General features: G+C 33.0%; 1 protein-coding gene across 1 annotated transcript in view; it reads left to right on the forward strand.

The window, feature by feature from the left end:
• Window positions 1-12,025: 12,025 nt before the first annotated feature.
• LOC107722922 (TRAF family member-associated NF-kappa-B activator-like) overlaps window positions 12,026-20,063 on the forward strand; it is a gene marked incomplete at its 3' end in the record, with an annotated part of 17,070 nt that continues 9,032 nt past the window's right edge. The window contains exons 1-5 of the mRNA XM_016531419.1: window positions 12,026-12,162; window positions 13,821-14,045; window positions 14,146-14,257; window positions 16,689-16,795; window positions 18,914-18,981. Of these exons, the coding sequence (XP_016386905.1) occupies window positions 13,947-14,045; window positions 14,146-14,257; window positions 16,689-16,795; window positions 18,914-18,981 (386 nt within the window). The remainder of the gene's footprint in view (window positions 12,163-13,820; window positions 14,046-14,145; window positions 14,258-16,688; window positions 16,796-18,913; window positions 18,982-20,063) is intronic.

Genomic DNA, 20,063 nt, shown 5'->3' on the forward strand with positions numbered 1-20,063 from the left:
GGAGAGTTCAGTTTGTAATTCTAGGTAAACAGAAGAACATGCAGCAGTTTTAATCTATAAAAAAGCAAGATATTTAGTTAATCCAGAAATGAAAATTATGTCATTATTTACCTGACCTCTTGCTCTTCCCAAATGTGTCCTTTTGTATTCCACCAAAAAACAATAAAAAAATTGGTGCTGCATTTACTTTGAAACAATTTTCAATCAAAAACTGTTAGTAAATTTCACAAATAAGTATAAAGAACCTGCAAGTAACACATTGAATTAAACGGGACATTTTGAAGTACTGTAGAAAGACTGGAATAGAATTTTCTTGTAAAATGCACTCCAATATTCTTTATTTTAGTTTAAAAAAAAAAAAAATTTCTGACCCACACACATTCAAAAGTTTTTCCTATTTAATGTCTTCTTATAAGACATATCTTGCAATCTTCCTTGCACAGAAACAAACATGTTGTCACATGTTTATATTACTTCGATGCCATCCTAAAAAATATTTTTTCTGACCCACACACATTCAAAAGTTTTTCCTATTTAATGTCTTCTTATAAGACATAATACATGCAATACTGCTATATCTGGCAATATTCCTTGCACAGAAACAAACATGTTGTCACATGTTTATATTACTTCGATGCCATCCTCAATACATTGCATATTTCTTATATTATTGTATGTAGTAAAAATATTCATTACATGTAATATATATTTTATGTATATTTATATCTTACAGTATTCCTATAGCACAGAAACAAACATTGCTGTTGTTGTCATATTTGTTTGAACTGTCCCTTTAACTCTTCCCTCAGTAGCATTTCAGGAATTCTTCTTCTTGTGAATTATAGTAAATGCCGTCACTGGTTCGAAAGTTTAGTGGATGATATATATATAGATAGTTCCTCGAAGGTTCTTGGCAGCCAGAAGAATATTACCTTTCACGACAGATCTTAAAATGAAGCAGTCACAGTGATTCAGGCCACAAAAATGCTTATAAGTGATTTTTAACTGAGAGAGGCATCTAACGTGACAGAGGAGCTTTGCATCTCTAGAAGCTATGGGAAATTCTTCATCGGTACTTATTCTGCCTCCAGCTTCCTGTCACAGCTTGCAGCAGTGCTGTATTTCATTATGACAACACTTTAAATGTTTTACGGCATTAGAGTAAATGTGAATGGCAAGAATTGCTTAATAGAATAGTTCAGCCAAATATGAAAATTTGCTGAAAGTGTACTCACACTTGGGCCATCCAAGATGTAGATGGGAACAGATTTGGAGAAATGTAGCATTACATCGCTTGCTCAGCAATGGATGCTCTGCAGTGAATGGGTGCCGTCAGAATGAGAGTCTAAACAGCTGATAAAAACATCACAATAATCCACAAGTGATCCACACCACTCCAGTCCATCAGTTAATGTCTTGTGAAGTGAAAAGCTGTGTGTTTATAAGAAACAAATCCAGCATTTGAACTTCAAGCCATTGTTTCCTCTATCCATAATATTGCTTTTTCCAGTGAAAAGGTAATCTCATCTGAATCAGGAGAGAAATCTGCACAGATCAAGCACTGTTACAAGCCAAATCAGTTAAAAAAAAAAAAAAAGCTCTAAACAAACATGTGGGTGGAGTTTAATGTGAGAGAAAACAGGAGATGGACTTTTTCAGTGGAGGAAGCAATATTATGAATTATGGACTCGAATTTTGGCCAGAAGCCACAGTTTGGAGTTAAAATGCCTTAATGACAGATTTGTTTCTTACAACCACGCAGCTTTTCACTTCTCAAGATGTTAACTGATGGACTGGAGTGGTGTGGATCACTTGTGGATTATTGTGATGTTTTTATCAGCTGTTTGGTCTCTCATTGTGAGGCACCCATTCACTGCAGAGGATCCATTGCTGAGCAAGTGATGCAACATGTCTCCAAATCTGATGAAGAAACAAACTCATCTTGGATGGCCTGATGGTGAGTTAATTTACAGCAAATGCTCATTTGCAATTTGTCTTAAAAATAATGCTGAAATGCATCATTTTATCCATGAAATGTGACATGGACAAATTCCTGACATGATATATGATGTACAAAGGGAGTGAACATGTCTCTGTTTTAAAGCTCAAAACACACTTCAGAGGCCCATTTCATGCAAGATGCATTTTATTGCCAATTTTGTGAAGTCTTACAGCAAATGCTCATTTGCAATTTGTCTTAAAAATAATGCTGAAATGCAAAATCCCATCATTTTATCCATGCAAAATATGATTTCTTGTTTTCTCATAGGTGAAATGTGACATGGACAAATTCCTGACATGATATATGATGTACAAAGGGAGTGAACATGTCTCTGTTTTAAAGCTCAAAACACACTTCAGAGGCCCATTTCATGCAAGATGCATTTTATTGCCAATTTTGTGAAGTCAAGTATGGCCTTTATCCTGCTAACCTCTCATGCTGCCAGAATGTTGTGCCAAATGCTGAAGTTGAACCCGGTGACCCGGCACTGTTCTCTCTGTCTACAGGTCTCTTTGCAGCAGTCTGTCTGTACCGTCGCCCAATTCAACCCCGATTAATGTCTTTTAATGCCCGTGGATTAGTGATTGACAGGCCTCATTGATGGCGGCACACACTGACTTCAGACGGTCCTACAGGAAGACGAGGATTTGATAGTGCATCAGTGTAGATTCAGGTTACTGTGTGCTAATGCAGGTCAGCTGGATTGGTTGACTGCCAAAACAGACTGAATGTACCTGATGAGTTCAAGTTTGAAATGAATTAGCTTAGTTTCATTTTAGCACAAAGATTAGACACAAAGATTAAACATTGCATTGCTCTGTAAATATTTAATTTATGCAGTTTCCTTAAACCATCTTTATTGCATGCATCATATATAGTAGTCAGAATATAAATGTATTTATTTAATGCATGAGATTAATTTTCTGTAGCTCATATACAATCAAATATTTTTCCTTTTTTATCTTATTTGATACCATCTTCATTTTATTGCATATTAGATTTTTTATTACTTTTATTTTTATATGTACAGTAAGAATATTCATTGCTTATAATTTATATTTAATTAACTTTTAATTTAATGTATATTTATTTAAATATAACATTGTAAATGTTTACATTATTAAATATTAATTTATTTGTATTTATTTATTTTTTGCTATAAGGCATACATGCAATGCTGGCACATTTTGCAATATTCCTAGCACAGAACCAAACATTGCATATATTGCATATTACTTTTATCTTTTTACATAGTAAGAATATCATTACATATAATGTATATTCTAGTTATGGTATATTTTTATGAATATAGTAATACATTTATACATTATAAAAATGCATTTTCCTATTTATTTATGCATTTATTTGATGGCATCCTCAATATATTGCATTTTTAAAAATCTTTTTTAGAATATTCATTGAGAATATCACTATATATTTACTGTATATTTATATAAATAATTTATATTTGTACATTATAAAAACTAAATGTTCTAAATGTGTTTATTTATTTATGCATACATTTATATGCATAAATAAAGTGATTTAAATGTATACATACACACAAACATATATTTTTTCTAATTGTGTTTTTAATTAATTTATCTTTTTTAAATCTTTATAATCTCATATTAACAATTTGTTGTGTTTAATAAAAAAAATTAATAATGTGAAATAAATATTTTTGTGTACATTATTTCTAGGTGTAAATAGGAACATCCATGAAGGCAGAATCCATTGAGCCACTTGCACACATGCAACAAAGGTATGCACACTAATATAAGTCCTATATAATCATAGAGCAGCGCTCAAACGGTCATTTGGACACATTAACATTCATGCCGACACAAAGAGAAATACGGCTGCTTCAGAGAGCCAGAGCAGCCAGTTCACCTCGCAATTTATCCCAGTACTGTAATGAATTATTCAGGACGGCATCTCAGACAGTAGCTGAGGTGTCAGACTCACCTGCTGCAGACTCCTGGACTGTTATAAAGACGAGCAGATCTTCACTTACACTACATCAGTACTGCGTCTGCAAGTCCAGAACCCTGCAACACTCTGAACCACAGGGAGGAAAATAATAATGCAAAATGTAAATTATGGCCCCTTTTTTCAGCTGTCAAAAAGTACACTTTAGCATATTTTTAAAATGAGCATTTATTATGGAAATAATATGCTTTAGTAGCATATACTTTATTTTCAGACACTTAAGTGCATGTTATTCACAATTAAATTATCATGTTTAAATTGATATTAAATCCAGTTAGCTAAACTTCAAACTTTAATGCAATTACCCACTTCTTAAGTATATCTTTATCATAATTACTTCTATTGTCTTTGAAATAAGTGTGCAGTTGAATGTACTGACAAGCATTTATAGTAAACTAAAATATAATATAACTATATGCATTTTAAACTTTTGTGTCATGCACTTAGATATATTTGTAATGATGAAGTTGCAATTTAGTACATTTAAAAGTAGTAAAATTTAGTACACTTTTTAATACATTTTTACGTGTGCTGTAGTAGCTATGTCAGTCAACACATCAAAATAAGCTTACTTCGTAAAATGTGAAGATTTAGAACACATTTTAAAATAATACTTTCAATTAGACATTATTACAAAGTGCATTTTTTTAAGTGTAATTAAAGTGTCTTTCTTTAAGCATACTTAAGTGGCTTTTTATTTTATTAATATTACATGATCTACACAGCTTTTAAAAAATATTCTTGCAAGATCTGAAGTACACTATAAGTGCATATTCACTGGAATTAAGTGCACTTCTTTTTCACAAGGGGTAGTATTTGCTTCAAGAAAAGCAAATGTTGTCATTTCTGCAGCCAGTCTCTGTGTGCGTTTAAAATAAAAACTCCTGGGCATTTATAGTAACCGGCATCCACACGGGCCGAAACTGAGACGTCTGTGGTCTGTATGCGGGTGTCTACAGGAATGTTTTACCTTCAAACAGCAACCTGTGATTGAATCGCACTTCCTGTCAGTAAGAGCAGATCCTTCAGTGAGTGGCAGGAATGTCAAGCATGCGAGGAGTGTGTGTTGTTTAAACGTTTGGTCTTAAGGCGGCGTTCCGCATGCTGCTGAGGTGGGGCACATTCTTCATCTTCCTCGTACATTCCTTCAAAAGCTGTTTGTGGGAGACGTTTCTATTGTACACTTCTATTGTAAGCTGACAAAAGTGGAGTTTCGCAGGAATGCCATTAATGAACTATTTTTGGTTCCTAAAGTATTAGTGAACAGTTCTTAAAAGAACCATTTTTCTTAGTGTGAAGAACATTTTATGATCTAAAGAAAATGGTTCCACTTTAAAGAACCTTTTGTGCATCGAAAAAGTTCTATGGATGTTAAAAGTTCTGCATGAAACATGAAACTGCTAACAGGGTCAAGGTTCTCTCAACAACATTTTGAACAAACTTCCTTCCAGTAACATTAATATGTGACCCCGGACCACAAAACCAGTCATAAGTGTCAATTTTTCGAAATTGAGATTTATACATCATCTGAAAGCTGAATAAATAAGCTTTCCATTGATGTGTGGTTTGTTAGGATAGGACAATATCTGGCAATATTTCACAAAATATTGAGAAAATCACCTTTAAAGTTGTCTAAATGAAGTTCTTAGCAATGCATATTACTAATCAAAAATTAAGTTTTGATATATTTACGGTAGGAAATGTACAAAATATCTTCATGGAACATGATCTTTACTTAATATCCTAATGATTTTTGGCATAAAAGAAAAATCGATAATTTTGACCCATACAATGTATTTTTGGTTATTGCTACAAATATACCCCAGCGACTTAAGACTGCTTTTGTGCTCCAGGGTCACATATAATGTTTGTTCAAAGTAATCTGGTTTTTAATAATGTTCTCAAAACGCTGGCTCAAAAACACTGTATAAATCATTCATGGAAGGTTTTTTCTGAAAAGTTTTAGCTGGACATTTTTTATGTTATAGCTACTATTTGTTTCAGAACATTCAGAGAGGAGTGTGTGTTGTTTAAACGTTTGGTCTTAAGGCGGCGTTCCGCATGCTGCTGAGGTGGGGCACATTCTTCATCTTCCTCGTACATTCCTTCAAAAGCTGTTTGTGGGAGACGTTTCTATTGTACACTTCTATTGTAAGCTGACAAAAGTGGAGTTTCGCAGGAATGCCATTAATGAACTATTTTTGGTTCCTAAAGTATTAGTGAACAGTTCTTAAAAGAACCATTTTTCTTAGTGTGAAGAACATTTTATGATCTAAAGAAAATGGTTCCACTTTAAAGAACCTTTTGTGCATCGAAAAAGTTTTTGTGCTCCAGCGTCACATATAATGTTTGTTCAAAGTTATCTGGTTTTTAATAATGTTCTCAAAACACTGGCTCAAAAACACTGTATACATCATTCATGGAAGGTTTTTTCTGAAAAGTTTTAGCTGGACATTTTTTATGTTATAGCTACTACTTGTTTCAGAACATTGAGAGAGCAGTCAAAAGTAACATTCCCATAATGTTTGCAAAATGATAAAATGCAATGCTAATATTTGTATAACCAGGAAAAAAAAAATCATTCTTACAACCTTTAAAAACGGAACATTCTAAATATTCAGAGACCAAAGTAACCAATTCCAATAATGTTTGCAAAATAATCAAATAGAATGTGCACTTTAGAACATCGTTAGCTGTGAAAACAAATCAAGAACCTTTATTTTTAAGAGTGTATGGATTGATTGACAAAGCCTGCTTTAAGACAACTTTCACAGCTCATCAAACCCAAAGAAAATCCTTCAACAGAAGAAAATTTGAACAATGCATATATAGATTTTTATGGTAAAAGCTGCTTTCCTGAATGCAGATTAAGCAGATTTAGTCCCAGACCAAAACATGGATTTTCAATGGTGGATTAATACAACAATAATACTTAACACTTGTGCTGTGCTGAAAATCCTTCACCTAATTTGGTGTTTCCGGTCAAAACTGACCTTTTAAAAAATTGCCTGTAAATCTCTCACTATGCTTTATTATGACCAAATATCAATCTTTTTTTCAGCTTGTTTTCGTTCAGTTAGCACAGGTTTTGTATTTCTTTTTGGCATTGATTGGTGGTAGACTTCATTGATCTGAGCTCACGCAGTGAAAAAAAGGATTATTTTTGGATCATTTTAGACACGTTCACTCAGAAACTGAGATGCCTAAGCTCAGATCATTGAGGCCTACGATCAATCAATTCCAAAAAGAAATACAAAGCCTGCGCTAATTGAAAGAAAACAAGTTGACAAAAAAATTGAATCCAAGATAATATAGCATACTATAGAAGATAATATAACATCATAAGAAATGTATAAGCAGTTTTTTGACCGGGAACAGCACAAGTGTAACAATTATTAAAAACATTTTTGTTGTTATACCTTGTGTGAGCAAAGAGACTTTTAGTTTTAGTTTAATGTGATAATGTGTTTTTCGTGAAAAAGGACATTTTCTTTGCAAAACCAGCAACATCAGAACTGTAATGCTTTTTTGAATATGAAAGCTGGATGTTGAATTATTTAACAGGTTGTAACTACTTACACAGCAAACACTTGTCTAAACAGTGGCCTTAGGCTGTGCATCTGGCCCTGGGAGAACAGAGATGGGAAATAAACCTGAAAAGCCAATTAATATGCAACTGCCAAAAAGCAGGGCATAAACAAAGCAAAAGAGGGACGTCATACACTCCAGAAAAAAAGGAAAGGAGAAACGCAAGGCAGCAAAAACAAGCCTCTTTATCCGTGTGCTGACAGCAGATCTCTACAGTGGCGTCAGATACGTGTGAAGTCATTCATTAATGCATGCACACATCTTGTCTATGTGTTGTTAAGCACATTCTGTGGCGAGAGACTCTCATCTGAAGAATGCAAGCAATGCAGAGCTGCAGCCGGATGTTGTATGTCTGGTGACGTGTTGGAAATATTTGACTGCACTGGATCACTTTTAATAGCTGATTGATTTCCAGAAAGGCACTTTTATCTAAATGCAATACTTTTCTTATAGGGTACAGTGGGGCTAAAGGCCCCTCAGGATGAAAGACGTTTGATTTCATGATTTCATGAACTGAAGCATTTTTTAAAACAGTATATATTGTTACTTTTTAACTAAAAATAAAACCATTTTTGTTACTTGAAATAAAAGAAACACTAATTAAATAAAATATATTAAAATGAATATGTTTAATATATTAAAAATACATTAAAATAAAATAAATAAATCCTTAAACCCTTTTTTATTTCAGCTTTACAAATAAAATAAAATAATAATAATAATACATTTTATCGTTTATTTTAATATATATTATTAAAAACTGTATAGACGTATTAAAACATTAATCAAAATGACTAAAACCTTTAATACATTTAAAATGAAAACAGAAAATGTAAAAACTGATTCAAAACATGAATGAATAACAATATTAGTATCTCACTGTCTCTAAAATAACACTGGCTTCTATACCTATAGCTTCATTGTACCCTAAAATTATTGTTTTTTTTAAATCTTATTAGTTTAAATGATGATTTGGTTATCTTAATATGTCAGTCTAAACTTAAACCCAGTGTGATGCAGTGTTATTTATAAGTGAGATATTATCATAGTTTCTCTTCATATTTTGAGTAGGTTTTAATATTTTCTTCAGTATCTCACTGTCTCTAAAATAACACTGGCTTCTATACCTATAGCCTCATTGTACCCTAAAATTATTGTTTTTTTTATCTTATTAGTTTAAATGATGATTTGGTTATCTTAATATGTCAGTCTAAACTTAAACCCAGTGTGATGCAGTGTTATTTATAAGTGAGATATTATCATAGTTTCTCTTCATATTTTGAGTAGGTTTTAATATTTTCTTTATTTCTTTTTGTTGTTGTTGTTGTTGTTTTTATTTTAATTTTAGTCAAACTTTTAGTAATTTTGGTGTGTGTTTTTGTCAATTATTATTATTATTATGTCTGTATAGTTTTTATTTTATTTTATTCATTTTATTTCTGTTTTTGTTATTTTAGTACATCAAGTTAAACTAAATGAAAATTAGAAATATTGCCTCGGAAATAAAATCAACTGAAATGATTAAGTTGAAGTTTTATTTTATTTTATTTAAATTAAAGTATATTATATTTCAAGTAACAAGTGGATTTAGCCTCTTAAGACCCGAGAAAAAAAAAAAGTTTTTTTCATGTCTTTACATTGTTTAGAGCATTAAAAAAAATGTAAAAAATAATATTTCATTCATAAGTTATGCTATGTCCTCGGTAGAGGACATCGGGACTCAATTTAAAAAAATAAAATAAAAAGACATGAATGAACATGCATAGGCAAAAACAATAGATTTTTAAAATCACCAATACATTTTTAGTTTTCAGGATTTTTTTTTTTTTTTACCAAACTTTGTATAAAGATGATTCTCAACTATGTTATAACAGAATGATTTGATATACCATTTTTCTTTCTGCAAAATGTGTGTAAAATGGCCATAAATGGGTTTTCTCATTATATACAATGTATCTGTAAACTAAATCTAATTTGCATATTAATGTGTTTTTGGGGCAACATGTAATGAAAAAAGAAGTTTAATAATGGGAGTAATATTTGACAAGATTTTCATAATAATATATAATATTTCGTAGAATATTGAAACATAATTTCTTTCCCTATTCATTTATGTCTCCCAAAATGCTAATAAACATGCTTTTAGTCCCAGTGTCCTCATATGAGGACATGTATGAAATCAAACTCCTGTTTCGTAACAGAAAGTCATATTTTGATTTGAAACCCCTTAACATTTTCCTGAGATGTTGATTTATGACAGACAGTTTAAAAATTAGACAGATTTAAATGATAATTACTAAATATTATCATATTTCCATAAGAGTGTCACTAAATTAATATCAGACATATTTGAAGACCAAGGAGAGGGAGTGGTCATAGTGAAACATCCAAACATTTAGTATCTCTGAAAAGCCCTGAATGTGCTCTGTACAGGACATCCAGACTTAAAACTGTGGCATGTACAGTCTCAGAGAAATACACCAAAATATAATGTCCTCATATGAGGTCACAGGGTCTCAGGAGGTTAGTTGTAGTTCACAAAAATAATTCAGATGTGATGCTAACATGAGCAACACTGCCATCTAGAGGTCATTTCACTGGCGTTACATCAGAACTGTGGCCGGTTTTATTTACAGTACATTCTGATTCATGATGAGCTGAGAGTTCAGCAGGCCAAAGAAGTGCAAATGCAATCAAATGCATGTTATTTGCATAAGTTAAAATCCCCATCTGAGTAAGATCAACAGTTCTTTCACTATGAACTCAAGCACTCCTCTATGAGCCTCTTTAGGCTTTCAGAGTTACTTTATGATGACAGCAGCAAAATCTCTTCATTATTAAAAACTTTTGACGGTATGATTTGAAAGTGCAGTCGATGACGAAGCTGTCAGTCGGGTAAGTTGACAGGATGTGACTCTCGTTACCTGAGCCCTACATTCTGACTGATGGCTGCATGGGGAAATCTCCCATTCCTCCACACAAAAAACATTCAGGTCCTGTCAAAGCTTGAGCAGCTCTCATGGGTTCATCTATATTTAGAAAAGCCAATTCTGTAGCATTTTAAACATGATAGGGTTAATAAATTGCATCGTGCCATGTAGTAAGCGCTGCGATATGCAGTATGTTGTGACATAATTGTGCTTTCAGATCTTTTGACATTTTTAAATCGCCTCCTTCTGACAAACTCAAGAAAATATAAGATACTATACATCTCTTTGTACTTGATAAGTTCACTTCCTGACAGGATGAGGATGTCGTTTTGACACTTCTGTGGATTTTGATGGAACATTTCATTTTAAAAGAGTGAAAGTAATGAATGATATATAACTTATAATAAGTTATACGGGATTTTAAGTAAAATATAGTACATACAAAGCAGGGTTATTTCAGTAGCCTATCATTAAGATACACTCTCAGAAAAAAAGGTACAATAGCTGTCACTGGGGTGGTACCTTTTCAAAAGGTACACTTTTGTACCTTTTAGGTACTAATATGTACACTTTAGGTACTAATGTGTACCTTTTAAAAAAGGTACTGCCCCAGTGACAACTTTTGTACCTTTTTTTCTGAGAGTGTACTGTCTATTTTTAATTAGTTTTTATTTCTATCTTTTATGTTTTCATTTTAATTTTAGTTAAAGTTTTACCAAGTTTAAAAAAAACAATATCTTAATTATTTTATTAATTTTTTTTATGTCTGTTTTATTTTGAGTCATTTTAGTCCATCAAGGTAAATTAAATGAAAATAACAAACATTTGCAGCTATCTGATATAAAATAAGTTTAAATTTTTAACATTTTATGTATATATATAGATAGTATACAGAGATGTTTATAGAATAAATAAAGTGCTATTTTAATTCTTCTTCTCATTAAAATATGCATTTTTTTAAATATGCAAGCAATGCAAACTTGGATATACAAGCATGTGCAAAGGCCAAAAAGCATCTTCATGACAAAAGAACATAAATTATATATTAATAGAATAAATTCACTGTCTATTTTGTTTATGTGCACCTGGCATTAGATAGCCTATTCGTTGTTAAAGGCATTTTTCATACTAACAATAGTGAGGGACTATTGAGGGAAGAAAGAAAGAAAGAAAGAAAGAAAGAAAGAAAGAAAGAAAGAAAGAAAATAGGCCTACATTTGACCTCTGAGTAAAAACTGCAAATTACACACTAAAAATAATATTAATTTCATGACCACAGTTGTACATTTGTAATGTCAAAACAGTGCAAAACACATCATACATGCATATGAACATGCTATTGTGTGTTTCAACCGTTTCAACAGATCAGACTGGATACACAAGCACAGTGATATTTATAACAACCCGAATGCACGCAAACACAGGCACAAAAGCACACTCGCCGCTGATTGGCTGGAGCGGCGCCAGGCGGATGTCGAAGGCGCGCGGGGATTCCCCGAGGGAAGTTCCAGCTCATTGTAAAACATACAAAATGTTCATTTGTTCGAAATAGTTCATTTCCTCCCGTTAAACGCGTAGATATACGTGTAGCAGCGTCGCGATGTCCAAACTGCGCTTAGGTTTAAGCGTTTGGGCTGTTTTGGAGTGAAGGTAAGACGCCAGTGCTGCACACTAATGAGTGCACTTACTTTATTCACTTCACTGAGATATGATGTTCAGATATGAGGATGTTTGACGGGTCGCGTTTGCTTTTAGTTGGTCGAAAACGCCCCAGGTTGTCTGTCATTAGGATGTTTGATTGTGTTTGCTGTTATATTTCTGTTTCATACTTGTTTCACTGATGTTGAAAGTGTAAAGTTTGCTGGAAGTTTCCTGGAAAACTTTGTTTTGAAACACACCGTTGGTATCAAGGCCGGGGCTAGTTGTCACAAGGTCTAATATTAATGACTTTTTTGAGTCAAAACTCCAGTTACACATGTCCTTGTTTTACATTATCATCATCTGTTGGCTAACAAGTGAGCACAATAGATAAGAAAAATTAATTTGAACTGAAAGAGCATTTTACATAAATCAGTCAGATTGGGGTAGGGTGTCACATATGCTTTATATGTTGGGATTTTATACAATATTAAGTGGCCAAAACAATGGTGTGTCATTACATTTCCGCATTTTAAAGAATAATTTTGTGTGTGAAAAGCTTACAATAGTTTCTTTAATGTCAAGTTCCCATTGGGACAACTTGCCCCATATAGCCAATATATGTGCCAAATGAGCTGTATGTTTTGTCCTGGGTAATAATGGTGGAAATGTTCAATATGTTTTTGTAGACAAGACTTTAAGGGCTGGATCTATATAGAAATTGGCTTGAAGAAGCAAACTTAGTTTGTGAAATATTGACTGGAATAAACATGTGACAATATGCCCCAGCCTCCCTGTAGAGCCAGATATTAAAGTTTTATTTTAAACAAATTTATTTAGGCATTTTAAATGATTCCTCATGCTTTTATAAGTGATTTAGCCATGTCATGGTTGACATTTCTTTCCGTCTCTGCAGTGTTTGGCAAGACTATACTGAACTTTAACTGATTCTAACATTGTTATTATTATTAAAGGCATAAATGTTACTTAAAAGTAAAAAAAAATACTAAAAATATTTTATTCTTCACCAAACCCAGGAGTTTGCAGTGTGAAATGTAAAAAGAAGATAGAAAAGAGGACAAACTGAATTTTGAAATAAAGCGATGCACTAGTTATTTTATGTATTTTTTATTTTATATTTTGATGCAATTCTTTAGTGTCTACAAAATCAATTTCAAGCATTTATCCGGAAGCCTTTAGATCAAAAAGTTTAAACAAACTTGTTTGAGTGTGTTCAAACTTTGGACTGATTGTGCAAATAAAAGATCGAAAGAAAAATATAATGTGTAATGTATTTAAATATAATACATTTATTTTTGCATGTTACATTTACATGAAAATGTGTAAGAAAAGCCTACAATAGGAAATCCCATTGTGACAACTTACCCCACAGCCAAGGTGTGTTATTTAATGTTTTGGAATTTAATATTATAGTAAATAATTATATTTAATTACACTCAAGCAGTAATGTAGACCAGGTGCAGGAAAAATACAGGACTTCCCATTGACACGTTCGGAGGCTTTTGTCACGCTATCAGGTTTATCACATTCATGTGACGTGGGCATAACATGAGATGTTAAACTGGCATTTTATGCTTTTAGTGTCTCTATCTATCAGCGAGACTAGCTTTGAAAATCTGTGTGTTGATGAAGCTTGTGTGTGTTTGTAGCCGTCACTGACAGGTGCAGTGCTAATCTCGCTCCTCTGAGTTAAAGAAGGGGTGTGTAAGTGTTTGTGTGTGCCTGGGACTAGGGCCCGGGACCGCCCTGTTCGGAATGTTACTGAAGGCCCCGGAATGGACAGGACCATCAGTGAGCAGCTCAACAAAGCCTTCGAAGCGTACCGCAACGCGTCTATCGAGAAAGAGTTGGCCAGAAAGGAACTTCAGCACAAGGTGCCGTTTGTGATTATCGGTTGGTTCCATCAGAAGCGTTGTATTTGACTCGGTCTGCCGTGCGTGAGAGTGGGCAGACACTAACCTATTGCTTTTGCAGACCGAGCAGTATCAGTGGCACACTCAGCAGCTGGAGAGAAAGATAGAGGAGCAGGCGAAGACCATCTCACATCTCAAAGCTGAGCTCAGCTCCCTTCGTAAACATGCATCAGGTTGGAAATGCGATTTATCATTACATCTTCAGAACTAAATGGCACACTTACCCATGTATATTTATTGAAAGTAGAAGAATTGCCTTTATTGATTTTTGTAAGTCTTCCTTGACTGTAAAACATTTTATTAGAGTGCCCTGTAGGGCTGTCAAAATGGCTGAAAAACTAAATTCGAATTTTGTACTTAAATATTATCAAAATTCGAATTATATTCGAATTTAAAATGCATAATTTCAGTTAGGTTGAAGAAAAGCTTTTGGCTTCTCTCCTGAGGCCACAAGAGGGCGCATCATTCAAAGCATAAGATAACATGACTATCTGACTACGTCCATGTTTTTATACAGTCTATGAACGACACTTACATCGTCATTGCATTTCGTGCGCCGCTGATAAGGCTGCCTCCTTAACGCACACCTAAAATTCGAATGCAACGTTTTTGCATTCGAATGTGGATTTTTATTTTAAATTCGACGAATATTCGAAATTCGAATTTTTTTTGACAGCCCTAGTGCCCTGCTTTGAATGATACTAGGAAATGTTTTTACTTAATACATTAATGAACATTTTAAAAAAAGTTTGTATTGTGTGTGTATATAATTGTTTTTATTTATTTATTTTTTATGTTTATTATTTTTTATTATATTTGTAAAAATAATATTGTTTCAATTATTGTATACAGTTCATTGAAAGTATTGTTATTAAGACTATTTTAAATCGTATTACTCTTGAGTTTGCCTTAAATATAGCCTTTGATTCTGATATGGGGTACAATAATGAATAAATTAATATAAATAACTCAAAACTAAATGGTTTGCCTAGTATACACTATAAATACTAAGATTAGACTGTCTGTAAATCAACTTAGAAGTGAGGCAGTACACACACCTCATATGTTTATTATGACTGTTTCATATAATAGAAAAGTCGTTAAAACTGTAAAGTAACACAAATGTAAATATGGGAACTATCTGGTGCTCAAACTTCTTCAAAATCGACACCCTTTGTCTAGATTCATTGGACAGAGAAACTTTATGAGGTGCTTTTTAAAATTTTTTTTTTTAGACACAATTTATTTTTATCTACAGTACAAAACAAAATTCAGGTGTTTAAGCAGAAGCCTTTAGATCAAAAAGTTTAAATAGAAACTTTAATAAATAAATACATTTGAGTGTGCCCAAACTTTTGACTGATAGTGTCATATGTATATATAGAACATGTATATTTTATATGTACTATTTTATTTATATATATATACAGTGGGTACGGAAAGTATTCAGACCCCCTTAAATTTTTCACTCTTTGTTATATTGCAGCCATTTGCTAAAATCATTTAAGTTAATTTTTTTTCCTCATTTATGTACACACAGCACCCCATATTGACAGAAAAACACAGAATTGTTGACATCTTTGCAGATTTATTAAAAAAGAAAAACTGAAAAATGCTCAGTATTTAGTAGAAGCACCCTCTTGATCTAATACAGCCATGAGTCTTTTTGGGAAAGATGCAACAAGTTTTTCACACATGGATTTGGGGATCCTCTGCCATTCCTCCTTGCAAATCCTCTCCAGTTCTGTCAGGTTGGACGGTAAACGTTGGTGGACAGCCATTTTTAGGTCTCTCCAGAGATGCTCAATTGGGTTTAAGTCAGGGATCTGGCTGGGCCATTCAAGAACAGTCACAGAGTTGTTGGGAAGCCACTCCTTCGTTATTTTAGCTGTGTGCTTAGGGTCATTGTCTTGTTGGAAGGTAAACCTTAGTTCCAGTCTGAGGTCCTGAGCACTCTGGAGAAGGTTTTCGCCCAGGATATCCCTGTACTTGGCCGCATTCATCTTTCCCTCGATTGCAACCAGTCGTCCTGTCCCTTCCTCCCTCAGAGATCAGACCTATTATTAATCGTTATATATGAAATAAGTGACAAGAAGAGTGGGATACATGTACAAATAATAAATGGCATGAAATACAACCGGAAATTTCAAACAGATCTCTTTTAAAACTAGATTTGATCAAGTGGTATTTATCAGATGCTGAATAGGTCATACAAGACTGACTCATGCATTTTTGCTTAAAGGTGAAGACCCTACTCAATGCATGTTCTGCAAGATTCCCCTTTCTGTCAAACATATTTTATTGGACTGTCCAGCTTTTAATGTATGTAGAAAACTCTTTTATGAAGTGAACTCGCTTAAAGAGTGTAGTATAATTTTGGCAGAAAGACTTTTAGAATTTTAATCATATGTTAATGTAAAAAAACTTGTGTAATATAACTTTTTATTGTATTTGTTATACTTGTATTTTTTATTGTTTTTGCCATGAAAATAGCCTTAGATGCTGACATGGCATTAAATAAATATTATATTACTCTTGTTATTGTTGAGTTTGACTGTGATAACGTGGCCGTGCTTTTTATTTCTTTCTTTCTTTTTTCTTCAGGGGAGGTCTGTGAGCCTGCGTCCAGAAAACAGGAAGCAGAAACCTTGTCACCTTGCGATCATCGCTCTGACAACTCATCCAGTTCCCACGGGACTAACCATTTCCTGGTGGGTGTTTTCTCTTATAAAGGGATGTGACTCTGGCCTATGTTTGATTTCAGAGTTTTGCATTTCCTCTCGGTGACTTGCAACACTTTGTCCAAATGCACCAAGTTGTTTTTTCCAGTTATAGTGCAAATGCACATTTGGTTGTGATGTAATTGTTCTGAACGGACCGAAAGGACCGTGACCTCAGACCTCCCAGACTTTATATTGTGTTATCATCGTTAACCGCCTGTAAGCACAGACAAACCTAATAGCTGAGTTTGCCGTGCTTTGCTAGTTATCCGTAGTTCACTCGAGGGTTAAGTTGTGAGAAATGTGTGAAAAAGATGTAGTTCTCTCTCTTCACAGTTTGATATCATTTTTCATCGCTATCTGTCCATAGTGAGAATGTTTCTCTAATTGAATCCAGTGTGATAATTCTTCTCAATTGTTTAAATCTATACACTTTTTAACCCACAGGGGGCACTAAAGCATAACGCTTTCCTGTGCTCCGGCGGATCTCTAACCAGTGAGAATCGAGTTCTGTCTTATGAAAGGAGGTGTCACTTTTTTTTTTAGATGACTGTTACTGAAAGATATAGACATAATAGTTTGAAATGGCTACTTTCTCCTTTTCCTGGACTTAATCTAGGGTAGATAATGGCCTCCATTCAAGATCTGTAGTGGGCTTAACCTGTAAATGTAACAAAGTATGTTATTCTATAGCAAATGCATTCAAAGGCGCCATAATTAAGGAAGTAAGCAGTTTTTTTGTGAACTTGTACAGACTTCGGAGCTTATTAATGGTCTTTTTAGAAGTATTTTCTGCTAGTTGAGTCATACAAAACTCTTTCTCAGAGTTTCAGGTTGAGACATTATTTTCACAACAATTAAGCACATATCCACCCATTTCTCTTTAACTGTACTGCAAAAAAAAAAAAAAAAATCTTTAATGTTGTTAATATAAATTATATGAATTGTAAAATATCTATATATCATGGTAGAATTTGTTGTTTTGCCTTTAATTGATGCTTATTTAAATATATATGTTATATATAATATATTAAGGAATTATTTTAATATTAATACTTAATACAATAATGCATATATTATTTTATTATTACTTTACTGCATTACTGTAAAAAAAATTATATATATATATATATTTTTTTTAATTTCATTAAAATAAATTCTTAAAAAAATGGTAATTTGGGAGGGGAATTTTATTTATTTATTTGTAAAAAGAGTATTGTAAAGTAATTGTATACAATTCATTGAAGTACTGTTATTAAGACTATTTTAAATCTCATTATTTTTTAGTTTGCCATGAACATAGCCTTTGATGCTGATGTGATGTAAAAAAATAAATAAAAGAAATAAATAAAAGAAAAAATACATAACTTAATGGTTTGCTTAGTATGGACTATAAAAATAAATATTAAACTGGTTAGAGATCTGGTCAAGCACAGGAAAGTGTTATGCTCAACAAAAAAAGAAAAACGCATTGTGGTAATGAGAATTTTGGAGGGGAATGGCATTAACTGTAACTGTTAAAAATAATGTCACAATGGAAAATAGTAATGGTCTTAAAAATCGGCTTCATTTTATTTAATAAAATTAATATATATATTTTTTAATGTAGACATTTTAAAGAGAATATATATATATATATATAATATTTTTTAATCCTACTGAAAATATGTCTGAATCTATGTGTGCTGACATACTGTAGTATATTTAGAATTATTGTTTGGAAACAGTTTTGTCATTCTGTGTATCTTTTTGTTCTTGTGCAGATAAACGAACCCACAGAGTATTCTAGGATGTTATGCTCAAAAAAGAAAAACGCATTGTGGTAATGAGAATTTTGGAGGGGAATGGCATTAACTATAACTGTTAAAAATAATGTCACAATGGAAAATAGTAATGGTCTTAAAAATCGGCTTCATTTTATTTAATAAAATTAATATATATATTTTTTAATGTAGACATTTTAAAGAGAATATATATATATATATATAATATTTTTTAATCCTACTGAAAATATGTCTGAATCTATGTGTGCTGACATACTGTAGTATATTTAGAATTATTGTTTGGAAACAGTTTTGTCATTCTGTGTATCTTTTTGTTCTTGTGCAGATAAACGAACCCACAGAGTATTCCAGGATGCTTCCCCATACAATATCTGCTGCCTGCGAAACGAAGAGGTACATGAATCATATCGCTTTAAAAAATCAATTTTTAATGAAGGATTTTACACTTCAGTCCCATGGGCACCCAGACAAAAGGTTTAATCTTGAACTAAAACAACTGATTAACAACTCTGTAGAGTTTGTTTATTGGAATTAGCAAGTCAGTATTGTTCTTGCAGAGTATATCTTGTATAATGTCTAAATAACATTAAAGGAAAAAGCTAAACTGATCCAGCAAAAACACACCTGATGCCCCGTGCTCATTAAATACATATGCCTTTCCACTGATGTGGGATCCGTTTGGAAAAAGGGGAGGTGAACATGTCTACATGTTTGTAAATGTCATGTTATATGACATTTAGAAGTAGGGAGGTTAAACTTGATGGTTTGTGGCTTTTTTTGGGTTTAAGTTAACTAGGGCTTATTTGGGAAAATGTCACCGAAAGTGAAAAGGATGACCCAGATATTTAAAGGGCACCTATTATGCCCCTTTTTACAAGATGTATTATAAATCTCAGATGTCCCCAGAATGCGTTTGTGAAGTTTCAGCTCAAAATACCCCACAGATCATTTATTATATCATTTTGAAAATGCCTATTTTGAGTGGAAGCAGTCCATTTTAGTCCATTTCTCTTTAAATGCAAATGAGCTGCTGCTCCCCGCCCTCTTTCCCAGAACAGAGCTGTGCAATTTTAGCTCGTATCTCAGATCTCTGCCAAAAAACTGCTGTTTGGTTTTGATTATCATGTATATCGCGCTGAAATCACGCATTTTAAAGCCATATCAGTTTAAATTGCTGATATACGTTTTTCTGGACGCACACAACCGAAGCACATGAACAGAGAGCGGCTGTCACACGCATGTGAGTACTAAAAGTTCTCTTTCACACACAAGTTTATGTTAAAAACACGCTTAAGTTACAAAAACACAGTCGGTTATGTCTGTGAAGTTAAACAGCTGGGAAAGAAATCGAATGTCTATATTAGATCTGTGTGGCAGCAGCGTAATATACAGTACCTACTGCTGTCTACGCTGTTAATATGAGCCAAACAATAAATAAAAACAGAAAATCACTCACTGCTCTTGACCGAATAACT

The sequence above is a fragment of the Sinocyclocheilus rhinocerous genome, unplaced genomic scaffold, assembly GCF_001515625.1.
Source record: "Sinocyclocheilus rhinocerous isolate Xijiao unplaced genomic scaffold, SAMN03320098_v1.1 scaffold934, whole genome shotgun sequence".
Classification (NCBI taxonomy): Eukaryota; Metazoa; Chordata; class Actinopteri; order Cypriniformes; family Cyprinidae; genus Sinocyclocheilus; species Sinocyclocheilus rhinocerous.